Source organism: Melanotaenia boesemani, chromosome 23, assembly GCF_017639745.1.
Source record: "Melanotaenia boesemani isolate fMelBoe1 chromosome 23, fMelBoe1.pri, whole genome shotgun sequence".
NCBI classification, from domain to species: Eukaryota; Metazoa; Chordata; class Actinopteri; order Atheriniformes; family Melanotaeniidae; genus Melanotaenia; species Melanotaenia boesemani.
In genome coordinates, this window is record NC_055704.1 from 13,416,301 (window position 1) to 13,436,010 (window position 19,710).

The following is a 19,710-nucleotide window of genomic DNA, read 5'->3' on the forward strand; positions in this document are numbered from 1 at the left end:
TGAAAAGCCTGAAGTGGATATGTGGTTTCCTCTTCACTCAGTTGGGTTTCGAAGTTGATCATTACAACTGAGGCCAACTCTGTGGAAGTTCATTTAGATTCTCTGTAACTGTAGCCATGGCTGTAATGTGTGTGTGTGTGTGTGTGTGTGTGTGTGTGTGTGCATGTGTACACAATCTTGTTTTTGTGACCAGCTCTGTTTCTTGCCTTGTGTTGTGCACTGAGCCGTGAGTAAAAGCATTAACATGTGAAAGGAACACACTTCATTGTGAGGCACTGCGCACAGCGTTTTAGTTAGGTCAGAAGTAGGGGGGACAGGAGGGGAATAAAAGAAAGATGGGCAGCAGACTGAGAGAGAGTGAGTGTTGGAGAGCAGGAGAAACTCTCAAATTAGGCTACATCAAAATCACAATGCCCTTTTTTCAGAGAGCTCCCCTCAAACAAACCATGGTTGTTTGGTTAGATTTGCCGTAAGAACTTTAAAATGTGAAATGACATAAAGACAATGTTGTACATGTACACAAGCAAGTGTTGAGACATTTTGATCCAAATTGGAGAAGAGCATTACAGACATGGAGCTCCTTAAAAAGAAGGAAATGTGAAATTAAGCTATAACTAAGAAGGCTTACATAATCACACTACTGAATAAGGATGTTAAGATTATCCTGATTGTAACAATAGACTTATCCGTGTCTTAAGCCACAGAGCAAATGTTTGCTTTTTTTTCTTTGTTATCTACCTGTAAGGACAGAAGTAGGACTGTCATGATTAGTGACTGTGGTTGCCTTAGTATCTTATGAAGAATAACAGCTCAGCTTTACTCAACTGTTTCTGTTCAGGTGAATAACGATGATTATGAAAAATAGTTGCTTTAGATATCTGCAGTCAGATGATGATGTAATAATTATGATGGTTCCAGTTGGAAATATTTGATTTGTGAGAGTAAATAACATAGAATTAATGCTATATTTGGTGAAGACGTCTGTGGGTTTGGCATGGAATATCATTTAATCCGTAGTATCCCATCAGGACTCCATAGATTTACAAACCAGTGCAGAAAGAAGACTTTAGTATCAGTTTAGTTTAAACATCTGACTAATGGAGTTTTCTGAATCAGAAGAGCTTCCTGGATTTAAACAGTGAAGTGCATCTTTTTGTAAACTTAATCAAGCTACTGTTTTGCTTAAAATAACAGAGAAAAAAATTGATTTTACTTGGGGATGGAAGAAGAAACTGTCCTCAAACTTGGGGTCTTATGATTTTAAACCCTGGTTCACACAACAAGATTTTAAGCCCAGTTTTCACATCACAGATGAAGTGGCATCAATCTGAGGGAAAATTGGCTGTTTGGTTGGTGGTTAATTGCAACATTAAAAAAATGTGATTAGTGAGCTTCAGACAGACATCCAAGTCTCTGATATTTACAAAGAGTTGTGTAGCTAAGTGAGCAAAGAGCTACGGCCAGTGACTGTGCAGGAGATGTCACAGGGTGAAACCCAGAAAAGGAAAACACCAGATGAGATGAGAGTAAAACAGACTGATCTTGGCTTCAGTCATTTTAAATGCCTTGTTGAATTCCTGCAGGATGCCAGGATGTGTTTTAATCTCTGTTAAAATGTCATGACTGGTGTGTTAGGAGGCTAATGCCAACAAAATACTTGTGAACACCTATTTCACCAACTGGTGCAGGAGGAGTTTAGAAAGTAGTTCAACTTTAATGTTTTTTAAAGCTTTCCATAAACTGGTTTGCTTTTCCTTTTTTATTTTTATTTTTAAGACAAGGTAGAATAATTTTATTGCAAAAATAATATAATTTCATCTTTACATAGACACTTTTCCACAACCAGATAAACCACGAGCCAGATTATAGTAGCAGTTAAAATGTCTCTTTGAATGACTAATGCAACACTAAACAGTGCCAGTGTGAATGGGCCCTATGTTAGGAAATAGCTCCAAACCAACACTGGAACTGTTAGGAGGAAAAAGTGTATTTGAGCTGGGTTAATAATGGCTTGTCTGCAGTCCTTACAAAGCTTTATTTAAAATTAATAAATAAATTAATACTTAAGGCTTTTTAAAATGTAATATTTAATTAAGTTTTCTCAGTCAAAATAAAAATACTTGGCATCATTTGAATGATTTTATTTTCATGTGTATTAAGCAGTTTATATTTGGTTGCATTAAAGAGTTCTTCCTCTTCTCCTATGTTGTCCTCAGCTTTACTTTCTATTTTGTCTCCAAGGGGTTCCTCAGATGCCTCTGCCTAGAAGGAACCCCTTAGGGCCCCATCTGCTATGTGTGTGTGTGTGATTGTGCAGTGTGGTAACCCAGAGTTTTTTCTGCCAAGCAAATGAGATGGCAAGTTCTCAAGGGAATCTTTTGAGCCGTATATGTTCATTTCTTATCATTATTAGACCTACATCAGAACTTTATGTGATGTTATACAAGATGATTTTTCCACTGGAGCGGAACTGAAAGACAAAAGCAATATATTTGAATCAAAATGCTTCATTTGTGACTATTTAATTGCTGCCTCCTTTGCCAGTTGTTTCTTTTCTGTGTCTGTATATCTCAGTCTTTGTTCTCTTCTCTGTCGTATCTCTTTTATTCCAATGAAGTCATAGCCATGGGACATACAGGCTTTAGCACTCCCTTGGTGCTTTGTCTGAACACACGCACACCTACTGATTTTTAAATATGAATAACTTTGTCCTGTCCTCCTACGCTTGTATAATGTATTTCTTCACATTTAAAGAGATCTGATTGGGAAGAGAGGTGGACTGCAACAGACAGCAAATGATGTATATGATCACATTTAGAATCACAGCACACTTTTGCTTAAATAGCACAGTCGTTTCCATGAAAACATCTTGTGTGTACCCTGCTGCAGAACAGGCTGCTGCTCCTCATGCAGCAGCATCATGAGAGCTAATTTGATTGGACAGGAAGGGAGGCTGTTTCATGGCCTTCAGAAATTCTAAAAGATCTCTCAGTAAGATTTATTATATGCTTATTTTTTAAAGTGTGTTTTTGTGTTCACCATACATCCATGGTAAACATTCAGTGCACTTGAAAATAATAATAGTAAAAAAAACAGATCCTGTTAAACAACCATACATTGTCAAGGTTATATATTTTTAAAAAAGAAATCTTGATAGCATGGTTTTTGTCTGTGAAATTCTATAACCTAATTTTCTAAAACCAAGTGGATATATTTTATAAGGGGCAAACTTTGAAATTCAAATGCTTATTATGCAAACTTGTAGCAGGAAAAAAATTCTCATTCCCAACTATTTCTAGGTCAAGAACCCCTCATTCAGTGCTGTGCCTGAACGAGCTCACTGAACAATCGTTCATGAACTCGTTCATATTTTGGGTGAACTGACTGTATTTCTGCCTGATGAACGTAACTGTAAGCGCGCTCATTCTGGTGTTTGTGAAAGGCGTTCTCTCACAGTTAGACTTTGTTCAAGAGAGTGCCAGATGTCCATGAAGCCTTCCAGGCAAAATCCCGGCTAAAACACATCATAAACAGGCCTTAATATATAGGTGAAAAGCACCAAATGTGGCAACACCAGCCACCACAGAGTCACACCGCACATGCGTCATCAAGTTGCAAAACATGGAGGCAAAATCCAGTGAAGGCAGCAGCACCACCTCCGCCTCAATGATAACTACAGCATCTTCTTATGATCAATTAAAATAATGTTTTGAACATTTTTTGAAAACATTTTAAAATGTATAAACTGAACTTTGAACTAGTTCATGTACAAATTGAACTTTCCCAACAATGCCCTCATGTTAGATTTAGGGTCCATTTATGCTTCTTTTACTTATGTAAAGCTATGTCCTTTTCAAACATGTCAAAAGAGTTGTCTCTAATAGCCAATTCTTTGTAGTAAACAATCACTGCAGGCAGGGGCCTAAATGGAACACCATGTGGCCAATCACATGCAAGGATAGGCTAGCTCAAGGTAGATCCAAAGACAGTGAGTGCAGTGGCACAAGCCAGTTACACAAAATGACAGAGAGATGAAGCAAATTTAAATGCATTTTCCAAACTGCATTTAAGGCTTAACAGTTTTATAATGATAAGACTTTGAAATTCTTTTGTTTTTTGTGCTTCTGTTTTCACAATTAAAGGTTTGATTGTAATAATAAACAATAATAATTTGAGATAACAAATGATAATGAGAATTTTTTTTTTAAACACAATTCCTTCATAAGGGAGCTAAGCCAAAAGAACCGAACCTCCCATCACTTGTTCCTTTTCCCCAAATATTAATTATTGGTTATTAGATCATTTTCAATGAGTTTAGACAAAGTGCTTTCTGTAAAGCTTCAGCTTTTTATATGTCATTATATAAAACTTATTTTCTATCCATATTTTCAAGCTGAGGGAGAGTGGGATGAAGGAAAGTGGATTTTTTCTTGGGGTTTGTCAGATGTGTTTGAATGCTGGTTGCTCTCAATCCACCTGCACACATTGAAAATGTCTTCATGCACCTTTGCCTCCAAGCAACCAGTGATATCAATTAATACTAATTATTGCTGGAATACCTTCTGGTGAGAGTCTAAATGCAATGCATGCAGCGATCAAATTGTTGATAGTGCTGCTTTTTTGTCACAGAGGATGAAGGCTGTACTGGTAAAAGCATTATCCCATTTTCTGTCATTTGTTTTAATATAGAACCAAAATCATAAGGTTTTCACAGACCACATCAAGCAACATTAAATGCAATTCACCATGTTGGTTCATGAGAAAAAGAAATCACTGCTAGTTTATCATAATACTCATAATAAAGCTCATTATTTATCATTTCCTGACATGCTTGATAATTCCACATCTACAGAGTATCGTAGTCATTTGTAAGTCCCATGAGGCCTTCTCCATCCTTGTGTGGCCTTGAGCATGCAGATTAGTGTGTTATGACTTGTGATCTATTAAAAGACCTCAACTTGAATTGGCTCTAATTGGCTTTGTTGCCTTTTATCATTACACTTTTAATTAAAGCTTGAATGTCCAACAAGGGACTCTTGTAGAGGCTTTTCCTCTATGTGAAGAAAGGAAAGGCTACTCCTTGATTCTATTTCAGTTTCTCTCAGGCAGCCTGCTGCATGTTTCCTCCCTCTCTCATCTTTTGCGTCTGTCACCTCTTTTTTTTTTTTTTTTTCTCTGTACTTCCTTGTGCACACCACCCACTATCTTCTCAACTGTTTTTCTTAGTCACCAAATACTTTAGGCTGGCTTCTCTTCTGCTCCAGTTGCTGCTCACTCTGTGTGGCTGCTCCTGGAAGCCTTGTGGGAGATGTGAGGTAATGATGCAGAGGTGTGTATTCACAAATACACACTTTCTGCTCCCTGTTCTCTTTCCTCGTTCTCTGCTTTGCAGGGTTAATGAGTTCATTTGCTTTTTATTTTTGACCTGTGATAGTGCTACACAGCCATGACAGGAAGCAGCGTGACATGAGCTGACTTCAGTATTCGTAAACTTAAGTCAACTTTAGACAGCGTGTTACTGTTGGCCTGTTCAAGTCATGTGCACTTTGCAAAGTGGACTTTAAAGGGCCCATGCCATGTTTTTGCGTACTTTTTGGCTAATCTGCAGGATTAAAAAACAGTGTATTCTCACCTTTTAAGACTATCCAAAGCTCCACAAAAAGAAGTATAAACATGTTTAGGAACATAGTTTATTTAGTAGTCTTGAAAGATGCTTCTTCATAGAACCAACTATACGAACGCTAAATTAGCTAGAATTTACCCCACAGTTAGTGATACCCTTATTAGATGTAATTGGTCCCCTGCTACTCATTCTTACATTTTTTTGGTCATGCCCTAAATTGAGGCCCTTTTGGCCGTGTATTTTTGATATCAAAGGTAAAGCCCATGGCCAGTTTATCCCTCCCAAGTCAGTATCAGCAATTTTTAGCTCCCCTAAAGAATGACAAACTATTTGAAGTTATGACGGGTGTTAAACTTATACCAAGATTAAGAATTAGATAAGTGCAAATGATCATGCCATGTTCACTTACAAGATCTCATGAGTAGTAATATGAATATCATGTTTAAGGTAAACCTCAATGAGCTAAGAAATTAAGACATTTTGGTTTGAGTTAAAGTTGTGTGTTTTTTCTCAACTTCAAGATAAACAGTGAATCAGCTTGGAGAGCCAGTCTTCAGGCATTAAATATTTAACACTCTTCAGCTTTCAAGTCTACATCAAGCCTTTAAGATCGATGATAAGCATATTATGTGGATTTTCTTGCTTTTTTTTATAACAGTCTAACAGGTCAGATTTTCAGATGAGGTGACTACTGATGTGTGTGACAGACCGTCATAGTAGATCTCTCTGAATTAGAGATGTGTGTGTAGTGCTTTCTCCCTCTTATTCATAATAGATTCATTTAGTAGCTTAGATCGTGTCAGCTTCAGACTCACTCCTTTGTGTCAGTCAGTCCGTGCGAGTGTGTGCGTGAACATGAATGCATTTGTTATCATTGATTCTGCTGAATACAAATGACTTGGGTCTCCTCTCACACAAAGGTATGATTCTTATTTCACAGCTCAAATGTCTGCTGGGTTATAATCCAAGACTGTTGAGGCTGTTTGAGATGCTAATCTAAACAAATGACACCCAACTTATTTGTCAAAAATTGTACAGTTACTTATTTTTTCTTATTCTCTATTTTCTACAGAGGTGTCGCTTATATTTTAATGCATCACCAAATCATTCTTTATTTCCATATGTGTTTCTTTGTGATAGCATCCACTTGTTTTCATTTAGCAATAAACACATGGAAGGAGGATGGGATGGTGAAAAGTGTCAGTCCATTTATTGTCATGCAACAGATCACTATTTCAAGACTGCCATGTATAACATTTTTTACAGTCATTGCACTTTTCTATTTCCAATCTCCTCATGATTCAATTCTATTCTACTGTGCTGTCATCTGTGAATGTTTAGGGTAAGGAGTTAAATGTAATTAATTAGGGCTAAAACATATGTACAGGTTTGGAGAATTTAAAAAAATTAGGGCTTGAAGGTTTTGGTCATCTTTACTAATTCTAGTCATTTTATGTGAATGTTGCTTGACAAAAAAAACAGCTGCCCGAGGGATATGTTTCCATCTCACAATTTGCAGTGTTTAGCAGGTGAGAGTTTACTGTGGTGACTGGATGTAAATGCACGTGGGAGATTTATTAATAAACAAAAATATATAAATAATCTAATAGGGGTTTTTAAATGTTTCTCTTCATACACTGTAACAGCAACGCTAGTTCTCCTTTGGGCTGAGGCAGCTGGTGAAATGCAGTGTGACATGTTCAATTCTCTTAACTGAACTCAGAACCTTCTCTATAGAGTCTGTGTGCAAACTTTCAATGAAAAAGCTGGTCGTCTGATCCCCGGGCAGGCCAATGTTTTTCTCCACCAGCACTGAATATTACATTGGATGAAAATAAACTAACAAACAAATATCACTTGCCTTTTGAGACCAAGTGTTATCCATACTCTGTGTGTGTGTATGTAATTCTAGTACCCTTGTAAATGCACTCAGGACCAAAAACAAGCCTCGCTGACATCCAGTTGCAAGTGCTTCTAGAAATAAAATAAGGAATAAGTGTTTTATGAAACAAACATACACAAGTCACGCATATTTTTTTGGTTACCAGTTTGCTGGCGGCAGCTGAATCAGATCAGCTTTATATTTTTTATTTTTAACTCCCACACTTTTTAAAATCTCACGTAGTCGTGTCGAATGCAGGCCCCCCATCACAACGAGACAAGTAAATTATTTTAGGTTTGTGTCGGGATCGTGTAGATCTGTTGGAGATAAATAAATACATGTCTTTTTTGTCTTTAACTGTGAGACTGAAAAAAATACTAAACCTGTGTATGCAGTACACAGAACACACCCTTTTTCACAGCCATGAATTATGAAACCAGTATGTTTTGGACATGTGGACAACTACTACTCACCATAAGGTTAGGTTAGGTATGTTCAATTTTCAGGTAAAATTTACAGGAAATATAAAAAGTTCATGCTACGCTGGTATATCATGAATACAAGTCATTTAAATAGAATTGTGCAGTAAGAGTTCCTTCACCTCAACGTCTTTTAAACAAAATCAGTCAATAACAGTGGTGGATATACAACAACATAAAAATGTCAGTGTCTCAATAACTTGTTGTGTATTTCATTTTGTCTAAATGTAAACAACATGATGAAGAGGACTGCTTAAATACAAGTTCTCACTTAACCAGAACATTTAGCAGTTAATTCATGGCTTAGACACTTCTTTTTTTTTTTGAGGTATATTATCTCATTAGAGAACAGCATGTGGAGCAATAAGTACTTAAACATTGGACATTGTACATGTGCAGACAGAGGTTTAGAGAAAGTCAAATTAATAAAGGTTACAGTGCATTTTGAGTAGCTTTTTGTTAGTCATGGAAATGTAACATAATTTTTCCAAGAAGTGCTAATTTTTTCAACTATTACAAAGTTGCGTCACATAAAGAGGTAGATTACAGCAACAATGCCCTCACTTTTATCTATAATATTTAACTGAAAAACAAATTTCATTGGAAAAAATATTATGGATTTTTATAACATCTCCTGCACATTTTTCTATGCAAACCACAGAATAATTCAGATTCAAAAGGACTGTCTTGGGCTAAACAAAACCAGCAGCCACTTCTTCTCCCTAAATATTTCATAAATATTCAGCTATTTCTGCCAGCAGTGATGCAAACAGTAGCACACAGTCCCCCCAAAAAGTCAAGCCCTACATTATTCAGTTTAATAATCCTGCCTGTTTTCTGAACTGTTGGCTCACTCTGCAACGTGGGACCTTTCTTACATCAGCTCGCTGAGTGTGTACACTGTCCGGAAAAGCTTAATTGGTAGAAATGTTGGCAGTGAGAGAGACAGACACTCTCCAGACATCGGTGGGCAATTCTTATTTATCTGCACAGAGCAAACATTTGTAAAGAAGATAAGCTTTTGTCTGTGCACACTTCTTTGCTTCCCCTCTCAGCTTTTTCTTTATCACTTTCTCTCTGATCTCCCCATGTCTTTGTCTGTGATACAGTCTCCTCTCGTATCGCCTCTCCTCGCCTGACAGGCAGGGCTGAGCTGAGATGATTGGGGTGTTGAGGATAAAAAGAGCCACCCCAGTAGCATCAGGTGTAAATAGTTTCTGTCTTGACTCTACCCTACTGCTCCTATAGGGGCAGCAATAATCAAAGTTTTTTCAAAATGTTATTTGACATCTTACCATATTTCTGTTGCTTGGCTTTTGTTTGTATGAAGGAGACATAAAAATATAATCTGAGAGTGTTTCAGTTTGAAAAGTATCCAACATAAATTTGACTAGAACAGGTACACTTTTTACTTTTTACTGGGACTATTCTGAAAGATCAGGTGGATCTTGTTAATATGAAATGTAATTTTCACACTTCAGTGTCTGATTTTTACACACTGGCTGAATGAGAGTTGATTTAAACACAGGGGCCTCATTCAACAACCACGGTTATGAACAAATTTATTCTCAAATCCTACTTACAAACTTTTAACAAAAATTGTGGCGTTCACTTAAATATTCTTAAACACTTAAAGATCTGAGTGCCAGCACATTTATAAGAAGACTGAAGCTCACATTCCTCCCTCACACACATATACCTACATCTAGAGTTTGATCAATTCAAGTGTATTAGCTGAGTTTAGTTTTTGAAGCTGGCCTGGAAACTCCTCGGGATCCCCTGGAAGAGCTGGCAAACGTGGCCAGGGAGAGGGAAGTCTGGGCTTCCCTGCTTAGGCAGCTGCCCCCGCAACCAAATAAATGGATAGCTTACTTTAGCTAGAATAATAAGCGAGGCATGGTTAGCCTAACTTCAGGTTGTATCCAGTGTTTAAAACACTCCTGCTAGCACCTTTGACTTATCCATCTTGACTTGTATAGAACACAAGTAATCGTAAAATGTGTTGTTAATGAAACCGAAACTGTGTATGGCTTTGTTCAAATCAGGATAATTGAAGAAATTTTCTAAATTATGCTACTATTATACTACTATTAATTATAGTAGATTATGCATGCTGAATAAAACACATGACACGTTGACATGATATGTTCAAAATACACTCACTACTGCCATACCAAACAAGTAATCCTCTTATTTTAACAAGTCAAAATGAAACTATGATGTAAATAAAATCTAAATACTGTGACTTAAGGTAACTTAATGCAGTGTTTCTCAATCCTGCAATGAGTCCTGAGGACCTGGATTGAGAAACACTGATTTAGTGTATTTTGGTGAATAGACTTAGCTTAGCATACACGTAGCAGAAAAAAGATGGCTACCCTCACTCCAGGTTCTCTAGCTCCTTAATCAAACAAGTCCTTCTTGATTTACAGAGATATAAATGCCCAATGTATAAGTTGATTTACTGGGCTTATCATGAAGATTAAAGCAGGGGAGCTAGCCGTAGCTCCTAGCACCTTAACCAAACAATACATTACATTGTTTGTTTAATGTGTTTGAAATAGTAAATGTAAAGGCAAAGGCAAATTTTTTTGTATAGCACATTTCATGTACAAGACAATTCAAAGTGCTTTACATAAATCATTACAGCAGGGTGCAGAAAGCAATACAAGTGCATAAAAACAAATAAAGATTAAAAGAAATGCAATTAATGAAATGAAAGCAGAAGGAATATGCTAAAATAAAATAGATAAAATGCAAGAAATAAAGTTAGAGACAATATTAAAACATGATTCCATCTTAAAAGAACCAGATGTAGATTTTGACTTCTAAATAAAAACTATTGAAATGCAGCAGAGAACAGGTGGGTCTTCAACCTTGATTTAAATAAACTGAGTGTTTCAGCTGATCTGAGGCTTTCTGGGAGTTTGTTTCAGACATGTGGAACATAGAAGCTGATGTATTTTGGTCCTAAACCATTCAGAGCTTTATAGACCAGCAGCAGAACTTTAAAATCTATTCTCTAAAGCCAATATGTGTTAAGTCATGTGTGACCAGTTACAGTTAAACCATCTGTCCTGACCTCATTTGAGCTATTGTCTTTACTGTATACTTTAAAACACAAAGACAAGCCTACTCACATAATATGGTGCATAATTTAGTGTCTGCTTATATGATTTTGTCATCATACTTAAGTCTTTGCTTTTTGGTTTTTACTAAGTCATTGTTGAAGCCAGATCTTTTAAACTGTGGCCTAAAAATAGAAAGAATGGTAGAATAATCTTTAAAATCAAGGCAAAACATTGAATTTTTATATTTTAATGAAGTGCAATCATGTACTGTCCTGTGAGTTCACTTCAGAAATATTAGTCAACATTAAATGCAGGTCCCTGAAAATGCCCGAAGTAATTGACTGAAGTAGATCCTGTAAATTAGCACATTTGTTCATGCAAAGGCAATAACTGTTCATTCCTGCGCTACAGTAGATACAGCAGCTGAGGATACAGACAGCTCACACCTGTGAATTTCACCCACAGATGCGCACAGTATGTTTAAACTGATGTAGGAGTGCTCCATGTACGTAGACAAGAATAAGGAAGTTCTACATGAAAGCATATGCATTTAAAGCAGTGAACATGTCAGTGGATGCAGGCGCAGATTTGACATGCAGTCATGAATAAATTCGCACACATTTATGCATACTGCTTGTTTTTACTTTAAATGTGAATCCCTAATTGTGTTAAACCCTCATAAATAATCAATACAATGACATACAGAGCTTTTGAGCTTGTGACATTTGACAGACGGTTCATTCTTAATGAACGTCATCTTGGCCCTAAAAACCAAGAAAGCCAGTTTTGCTTTTCTTTTTAATGTTCTTTGACAGGGTTCGTTTGTATATGTGTGTGTGCGTGTGTGTTGCACGTATGAGTATAAATGATCTTTGTCTGGATGGTGTTCATCTTCTGTTATATTATTTATGTGAAAAGCAGCCTTGTTTGGAAGTCAAATACACCCCCTTTATCACCACACTCTCCAAATAAGTAAAAAAATAAATAAATAAATAAATTCTCAGATTCATGCACACGTTCACAGAACATCAATAATGCAAGAAATGCTCATTTAGAATACCTCCATACCACAGGCCATCTATTGTTTACTTTTGTTTAGTTCTGACTGTTGTAGAAACACATTTATTTTTGTCTAATTTCAGAGCAATTAGCATGTGCAGGCGGGGGATCATTTGGTTGACTGAAGTACAGTACTGTGCAAGTCTTAAGCCAGTCCTCATTTCTTTATGTTTTTAAAAATATAACCCCAATTCCAAAAAGTTGGGATGTTGTGCAAAAAGGAAATAAAAAGAAAAAGGAAAAGGCAATGATTAGGAAGTCTCATGAACCCATATTTTATTACCAGTAGAAAAAAACATTTAAACTTGGACATTTTACAATTTTTTTGGGTTTATACTTTACATAATGATCCAACTTTTGTCTTGGGAGAGGGGTGTTGTGGTTGCAGTTTCTAGGATTATTGAAGGTCTTTTACTTCTTTACCTTCCTACTTTCAATTTTACTTCTTTTTTTTTCCTGTCCCCTCCGGTCAGGTCCAGCAAGATTACATAAATTCCATAAATCCAAATAAATAAGATAAAACAATATATTTAAATAAATATAGAAATGAAAAATGAGATTATTAAGAAGAGCCTTATAACCAGTGTGTAAACAGTGCTTTTTAAAACTGTCTTATAATTGAAAACTGTTTTAATATCTGAATCTGAACACAGTATCCACAGCATTCAACAACATTGAATCACTCTGTATACAGGTGGCCTGAACCAGCAGAGCTGGGGTAAGAAGTATCCGTCCTGTAATGGTGCGAGGCAGTCTCCGGTGGACGTCGATGAAACGTTTACCCAGGTCAGGCTGCAGTTCCAGAACCTACAGCTAGAGGGCTGGCACAAACCAACATCAGAGTCCACCACCATCCATAACAATGGAAAAACTGGTATGCAGATAATCATTGACAGAAATAGATTTTTTTATTTTTATTTTTATTTTTACCAATGTTTCCACAATCTTTAAGATATTTGTGTCCAACTGAAGCCTTCATTTTTTTGAAAATCATCCTTCAAGCTTTTGGAAGTCAGACCAAAAGCTTGCTCATTTGTACTGAATTTATATTTCCTCTCTGACCTCAGCAAAAGCTCACTAAAGCAGCAGCCTTACGACTCAAACAGTTTGTGGTACTGTAAATCTAATGTATGGGTATGATCCTGACGTCCTGGTGCTGTAAAGCACAACATGGTAATCCATGGATGTGGAAAGAAGCTTATCGGTTCAAATGCAACAAAATGTGATCCACAACTCAGAGGTTAATGATGGAGAGAGCAGCTGGGATTTAAAGGGGAAAGAGTCAGGGGAAAAAAAAGAAGAGAAAGAAAGAGACTATGTAATTGAGAGAGAAGCAGCCACAGGGATGACAGCACCGAGAGATCATAAGAGGGGATCAATGCCGAGAGGCAGGGATGAAACTGTGCAGCAGAAAGGAGGCTACAAAAGAGCAGAGAAATGTATATATAAGAAGAGGGAGGAGGACGATGTGAGGAGACACGTGGAGTGATGTCTGGACTGATAAACAGATGAAAGCTGGATGAGCTACAGTATCAAAACCATCTCTCCAACACTGCCAGGGCTGCAGGCTTGTGTGTGTGTGTGTGCATATACGTTAATAATCTTAAAATTAATCTTTTTTTTTTTCGTTTTGCTCTTTTGAGTCAGAGAGGAAATTGCGTATTTATGGACATTGCACAACTGGCAGCATATAATACTAGAAATATGACTTTCTATTGTCTTACAAATGTGAATGTTCTATAAAGCCCTGAGACATCTGATAAAGTATATTAAGCTTTGGAAATTTCCTTATTTCATTTCAAAATGTGCCTGCAAAAAGGAGAGTGAAATGAAGTCAAATGGTCTTTTTAAGCTAACTCTGGGTATGATTTGTATTTCAAACATTTTTTGCCTGTGACATATCAGAAAAACACCACACAATTTGATGTATTTCCTGCTGCTTCAAAACCATTTGTGCAATAGATTGTATGAACATACCCATTAAAAAACAAACAAACAAACAAAAAAAAAACACTCTTAACCTTACAGAAGTTCCCTCCATAGATCTGCAATTCTCAGAACCTCTTCCTGCCTGTGGTCACCCTGCTTTAGGCTAATTGGTCCATATCTAAGAGTTTAGATGTTTTTGGGTTCTAGCAGCAGTGAGATTCCAGAAAATGAATATATGCCTTGTAAAACAAAAGTAAGGACAAGCATAGGCATTTTTAAAAATAGTATTTTTTACCTCCTTTGAATAGTGGAGGATAAACATTTGCAGGCCACCTTATTGAGTACATCTCATACATGCTTGTTAACACAAATAGCTGATCAGGCACTCACAGGGCAGCAACTCAGTGCATTTAGGCATGTAAACATGATCAATATGACTTGCTAAAGTTCAAACTAAGGATGAGAATTAGGAAGAAAAGGGAATTCCATCCCTTAATGAAGACAGTGTGCCCATCTTCTCATGGCTACTTCCAGCAGGATAATGCACCGTGTCACAAAACTCAGATAATCTCAAACTGATTTCTTGAACATGACAACGAGTTCACTGTACTCTAGTGCCATCCACAGTCACCAGATCTCAATCCAATAGATGGGATTTTTGGGATGGGATGGAATCAGAGATTCTCATCATGGATGTTCAGTTGACAAATCTGCAGTAAACGTGTGATGCTATCGTGTCAATATGGAGCAAAATCTCTGAGGAATGTCTCCATCAACTTGTTAAATCTAGACAAAGAAGAATTAGTGCATTTCTAAAGCCAAAACCAACCTGCTACAAGCAAGATTTATTTTATAAAGTGGCCAGTGAGTGTAGTATGGTGAATAATTTATGTGCAAACATGTAAAAACTCCTGTTGACAAAGCTAGCGCTAGAGCTAGCTTTGCTGTTGGCATGTAAACAAAGCGTATCTTTGTGCATATTCTGATGTTAAACCAGAGCAGTAGCAATACACCTGATGTTGCTGTTACATGAAAGCACATTTACATGAGCACAACAGAGACAAGCACAGAAATATCTTATCAAAAATACCCTTGTTTCTGTATACAGAGCCTAAACCTTGAGCTGGTTAAGTCGCTGCCCATTGTTGAAGAGTATGAAGTCCTTTGGTTCTCTCTGAAGCTCATTATTTTCTGGGCTTGAAGTTCTGTGTCTGTGCATGTTTTAGTGGCCATCAATGTGGACGGGGAGTTCTTTGTGAGTGGAGGAGGTTTGAGCTCCAGGTTTCGCGTTGCCAGACTCCAGTTCCACTGGGGAAGCTGCAATGCATCATCAGATGGGTCTGAACACAGTCTAAATAGGATGAAATACCCGCTGGAGGTAAGGAGCAGTAGTACACATTATCTTTTCGCCATGCACAAAGATAAACTAAGCCTCTCTGGTTGTGGCTCAGATGCAGATCTACTCTTACAATCCGAACGACTTCCAAAGTCTTGATGATGCTATTAAGGAAGGAGGGAGGATCGCTGCCTTGGCTGTGCTCTTTGAGGTAGGATGACGTGTTGATGGAAACTTCTCTGTCAGGAATTAGTCGGTCCTTGGATTGATATCACTGGTATTTCCCCTTGAAATCCACATTAGAAATTCATGTTCTCTACAGGTTGGCCTGGAAGACAATGAGAACTTCATTCCAGTACTGGAGGCCATTGACACTGTCAGCAGGTTTGGTAGGTCATTCCAGCAGAACTCTACAGTAAATCAATATTCTACAAGGCAACAAATGGTGAAATGATACACTTTTACCCAGAAGACCTTACCAGGTAATGATGATAATAAGGCCTTAAATAAAGGTTTTCTTGATGGAGTTTCCTTCTGTTGAGATCCTTTGTATTTGCTAGTTAAAGTCATCATTATGTTCAGGAGAAAACTGAAGTATGAACTGAGATTTAACATAATGATATGGTATGTTTTTTTTTCCTTATAAGCTCTAAATATTACTTTAATCATTCAGCTTGGTTCTTTGTTCTCTTCTTGCTGTTCTTTTTTTTGGCTCATTAACAGCACCCAATATTAGTGTATTGTTTAACCATTGTTTGTACTTTGTCACATTTTCATGTGCACTGGGCAAATGAGAGAAAAATAATCATTGCACTGTTAAATGGCCTCAGAATAACTTCAATTTCCTCCAGTCAAAGATAACCAGGAGATTTATTATCACTCATGTACACACAGAGTCAGTGCAGCAAGAATAATTCTGAAAGATTGCTTCATGATATAATCTGATATAATCAAAGTGGTAAAATAAGATAGATTTGCTTTTAATTTAACTCAGTGGACATGCTTTACAGTCAACATCAATTCCACATTCTGACACTCTGAAAATGCTTAGCCTAGCAAAAAAATAAATAAATAGTTTTTTAATGCTGTTGTTTTCACCAGGTAAAAGTGGGTCTGTGGAAGCTTTCACCTTGAGGTCCCTGCTGCCTAACAACACTGATAAATACTACATCTACAACGGCTCCCTGACCACTCCTCCCTGCTCCGAGCTGGTGGAATGGATCATTTTTAAACACACCGTGGCCATATCAGAGGCACAGGTTAGTGAATTTTAGCACTTGCACTCCAACATACAGCAACTAGCAAATATACTTTTTTTTTTTTTAACAATACCAGTATTTTAAATGCAAAATAGTCTAAAACAGTTAAGTGATCTTGGGTAAAAAAAAAAAAAAAAAAAAGACTGTATATGTATTCATCACCTCATAGTTTGCACTTTGTAGAGCTACTGTTTGCAGCAATTACAGCTGCAAGTCTCTTAGTGTACGTCTCCAAGATCTTGGCACATTCAGCCACTGGAATTATTGCTCATTCTTCAATACTGCTCCAAAAAATCCTTCTGGTTGGATGGTTTTTGCTAATTTATAGCAACCTTTACATTTTTCCACAGTTTCTCAGTTGGATAAATTTGATTTAGGGGTTTTATGTAGTGGGAGTTGAATACATTTACAAGCTCTTGTTTTTTGTTTGGTTTGCCTTTCACACCAATTTAGATTACTGTATGTACACCTACATCATATACTTTAAGAAACTGCCTTAAATTATAGGTTGTAATGCAAAAAATAGGGAAAATGCCATGGGTGGGTGAATATTTCTGTGACCCACTACAGTTCCAAAGTCACTAATGTTGAAATCTTTCTGAACATCTAAAAAGTATTTTTAAATTTTTAAAGACAACCCAAAGAAAAGAGTCAGTAACGCTACTTTCCATTCAGTGTTATTCTGAATGCATCACTCTGTAGCACAGATTACAGACTTAAGGGGAAAAATCAGTTAACACGTAGCACATAGTCGAATCGTCTGATGGAAGCACTTTGTGATGTAAATCTTTAATGTGAGACTTCTGCTGTCATGTTCATGCTGTGCTTTGAAATAATAAAAGAAGGAAATCTTTTTTTTTTTTTAATTGGTTAGAGTTATAAAAATATAATAGAACTTTTGCTTGAATATTTAGTATAAAGACACAATCATGGATAAACACATTAGCATCACTGCTACCTGTATTTGTTGTGTCAGGTTGGATTTTGTTTGGTTTGAGGCCAGTTGTCATACATTTGTACGCACAGATACAGGCATACAAAAATGCTGTGTTGAAGTGATGAAAAGTGACAGGTTCAGTCCAAATATGAACTTGCAGAACACGGATTTATTGTGTTGTGTGTTTGAAATAATAAATAAGTTAACAATAAAACAGCACAAGCTGACAGTGTAACTCTGGATTCTAGACCGAATCTAGATTAAATCATCTGTGTGATGATAATCAATTTTGTAACAGTATAATGGAGCAAATCAGACCTTGGTTGCAGTTTGTGCACAGTTCGCATGCAAATATGTGTGTGTGTGTTTGCATGATTGAAGAAGGATGGCAAGGCATGACACGGGCACATACGTGCTTCCCAAAAATAGAGCAGTGCTGTCGCTCTGCCTCAGCCTGGCACCAACACAAGCTTCTTAAAACGCACATGCAGATACAAGCATCAGTTTTTTGATTTACTGTATTTTGGCAACACCACAGGAAGGAGAAAAATACAGAAGATACATGTTTCTTTCTTGTGCTTCAGCTTAATTTTCTCTCTCCTGCCCTTCCCTGTGTGCCACCAGCTGGAGGTATTCTGTGAGGTGATGACCATGGAGCAGGCTGGATATGTGATGCTGACCGATTATCTGCAGAGCAACTTCAGGGAGCAGCAGCAGCAGTTTATGGGCCAGGTGTTTGCCTCCTACACTGGAGTCGAGGAGGTGCTCACACCCAGTACGTCATCTGTTTTAAAGAAAACATTTACCATTTAACCTTTTAGTCAAAAGGTTAAAAAATTTGTTAAGTGCAAATTTTAAGATTAAATTTAGGAAAATGTTGACAGTACATTTATAAAAGGACCAATCAAGTATGCCTGATTTGGAAGGTTTGCCAGTGAAAACCTTTTCTCTCCTAAAAGAACATGGCAGCACATCTTAGGTTTGTAAAGTTGCATCTGAAGACACTACAAGACCACAGGAATAATGATCTTTTGGGACAGTATCACAAGCTGGTTTGGGAACCTAACGATCAAATCCAAGACTCCAAAATACAGATAAGAAGATCATGGGGAATGTTCCTCCTAACTTCCAGCAGCCTTTTGACCAGGCAGTCTTCCACAGGCAAACAATATCTTATCTGACATCTCACATGTTCTGCACACAGAAATCAGAAAGGAGGTATAGCGTCCCCTATGCAAATATTCATTTTCTCCTCTATCCATCAAGCTTATCAATGAGTAAACATGATAATATGATGATTATGTAGAAAGTTAAAGCCAATTCTGCACAACTTTTTATTAGATAGCATTTTTTTTACTTTCTAATCTGTTTTTATTGTGTTATTTGTTTTATCTTCTTAAAAACATGTATTGTTATGTATTATTGTGTTGTTTTTATTGTTATTTTTGTGCAGCAGTGCCCCTGAAACTGAGCCAAATTTTTACCAAAGGACACAAATAAGGAATGTTAAATCTTGAATCTTGAATCCCCTTTAGACAGACAAGGCCAAAGTGGCGATATTGGGTCATAATGCACAACACCAGACCTGGTGAAAACCAAACACAGGATATCAGCACAAACACTTTCAGGTTTAAGCTTTCATGATGTTTTATTTGTCAGACATGAACAAATATTGTTCATGTCTCCATAAAACCAACTGTCAAGCATGGTGGTGGAGGGGTGATGATTTGGGCTTGTTTTGTAGCCACAGGACCTGGATACTTATTGCAGTTATTGAGTCTACCATGAACTCCTCTGTATAACAAAGTATCTGCCTGACAACTGAAGCTTGGCTGAAATTAGATCCTACAACAGAAAAATGATCCAAACACAGCAGAAAGTGTGTAACAGAAAAGGAAAGGATTCAAGATGTTGTACCTACACAAAGACCTGTGCTGGGACCTTAAAAAGCTGTGTATAGATTAATAATGGAAGACCTCAATGGACTGAGGCTATGTTCTAAAGAAAAAAAAATCCTCTACAACGATGTGTGGGGTAGATAACAACACACAGAAAATAAAAATTTTAAGTTATAGTTGGAAAAGATTATTCTGCTTTTGCATTTTAGCGCAGCTTTTGGTAAATACTGCCACAGT

At 37.0% G+C, this 19,710-nt stretch overlaps 1 protein-coding gene across 5 annotated transcripts in view; it reads left to right on the forward strand.

Annotated features, from left to right (window-relative positions):
• Nucleotides 1-19,710, forward strand: part of ptprz1b (protein tyrosine phosphatase receptor type Z1b) — a 64,350-nt gene that overhangs the window by 25,055 nt on the left and 19,585 nt on the right. For all 5 annotated transcript variants that reach the window (XM_041977888.1, XM_041977887.1, XM_041977890.1 and 2 more), the window contains exons 3-8: nt 12,809-12,988; nt 15,270-15,421; nt 15,495-15,590; nt 15,702-15,768; nt 16,481-16,638; nt 18,200-18,350. In XM_041977888.1, the coding sequence (XP_041833822.1) occupies nt 12,809-12,988; nt 15,270-15,421; nt 15,495-15,590; nt 15,702-15,768; nt 16,481-16,638; nt 18,200-18,350 (804 nt within the window). The remainder of the gene's footprint in view (nt 1-12,808; nt 12,989-15,269; nt 15,422-15,494; nt 15,591-15,701; nt 15,769-16,480; nt 16,639-18,199; nt 18,351-19,710) is intronic.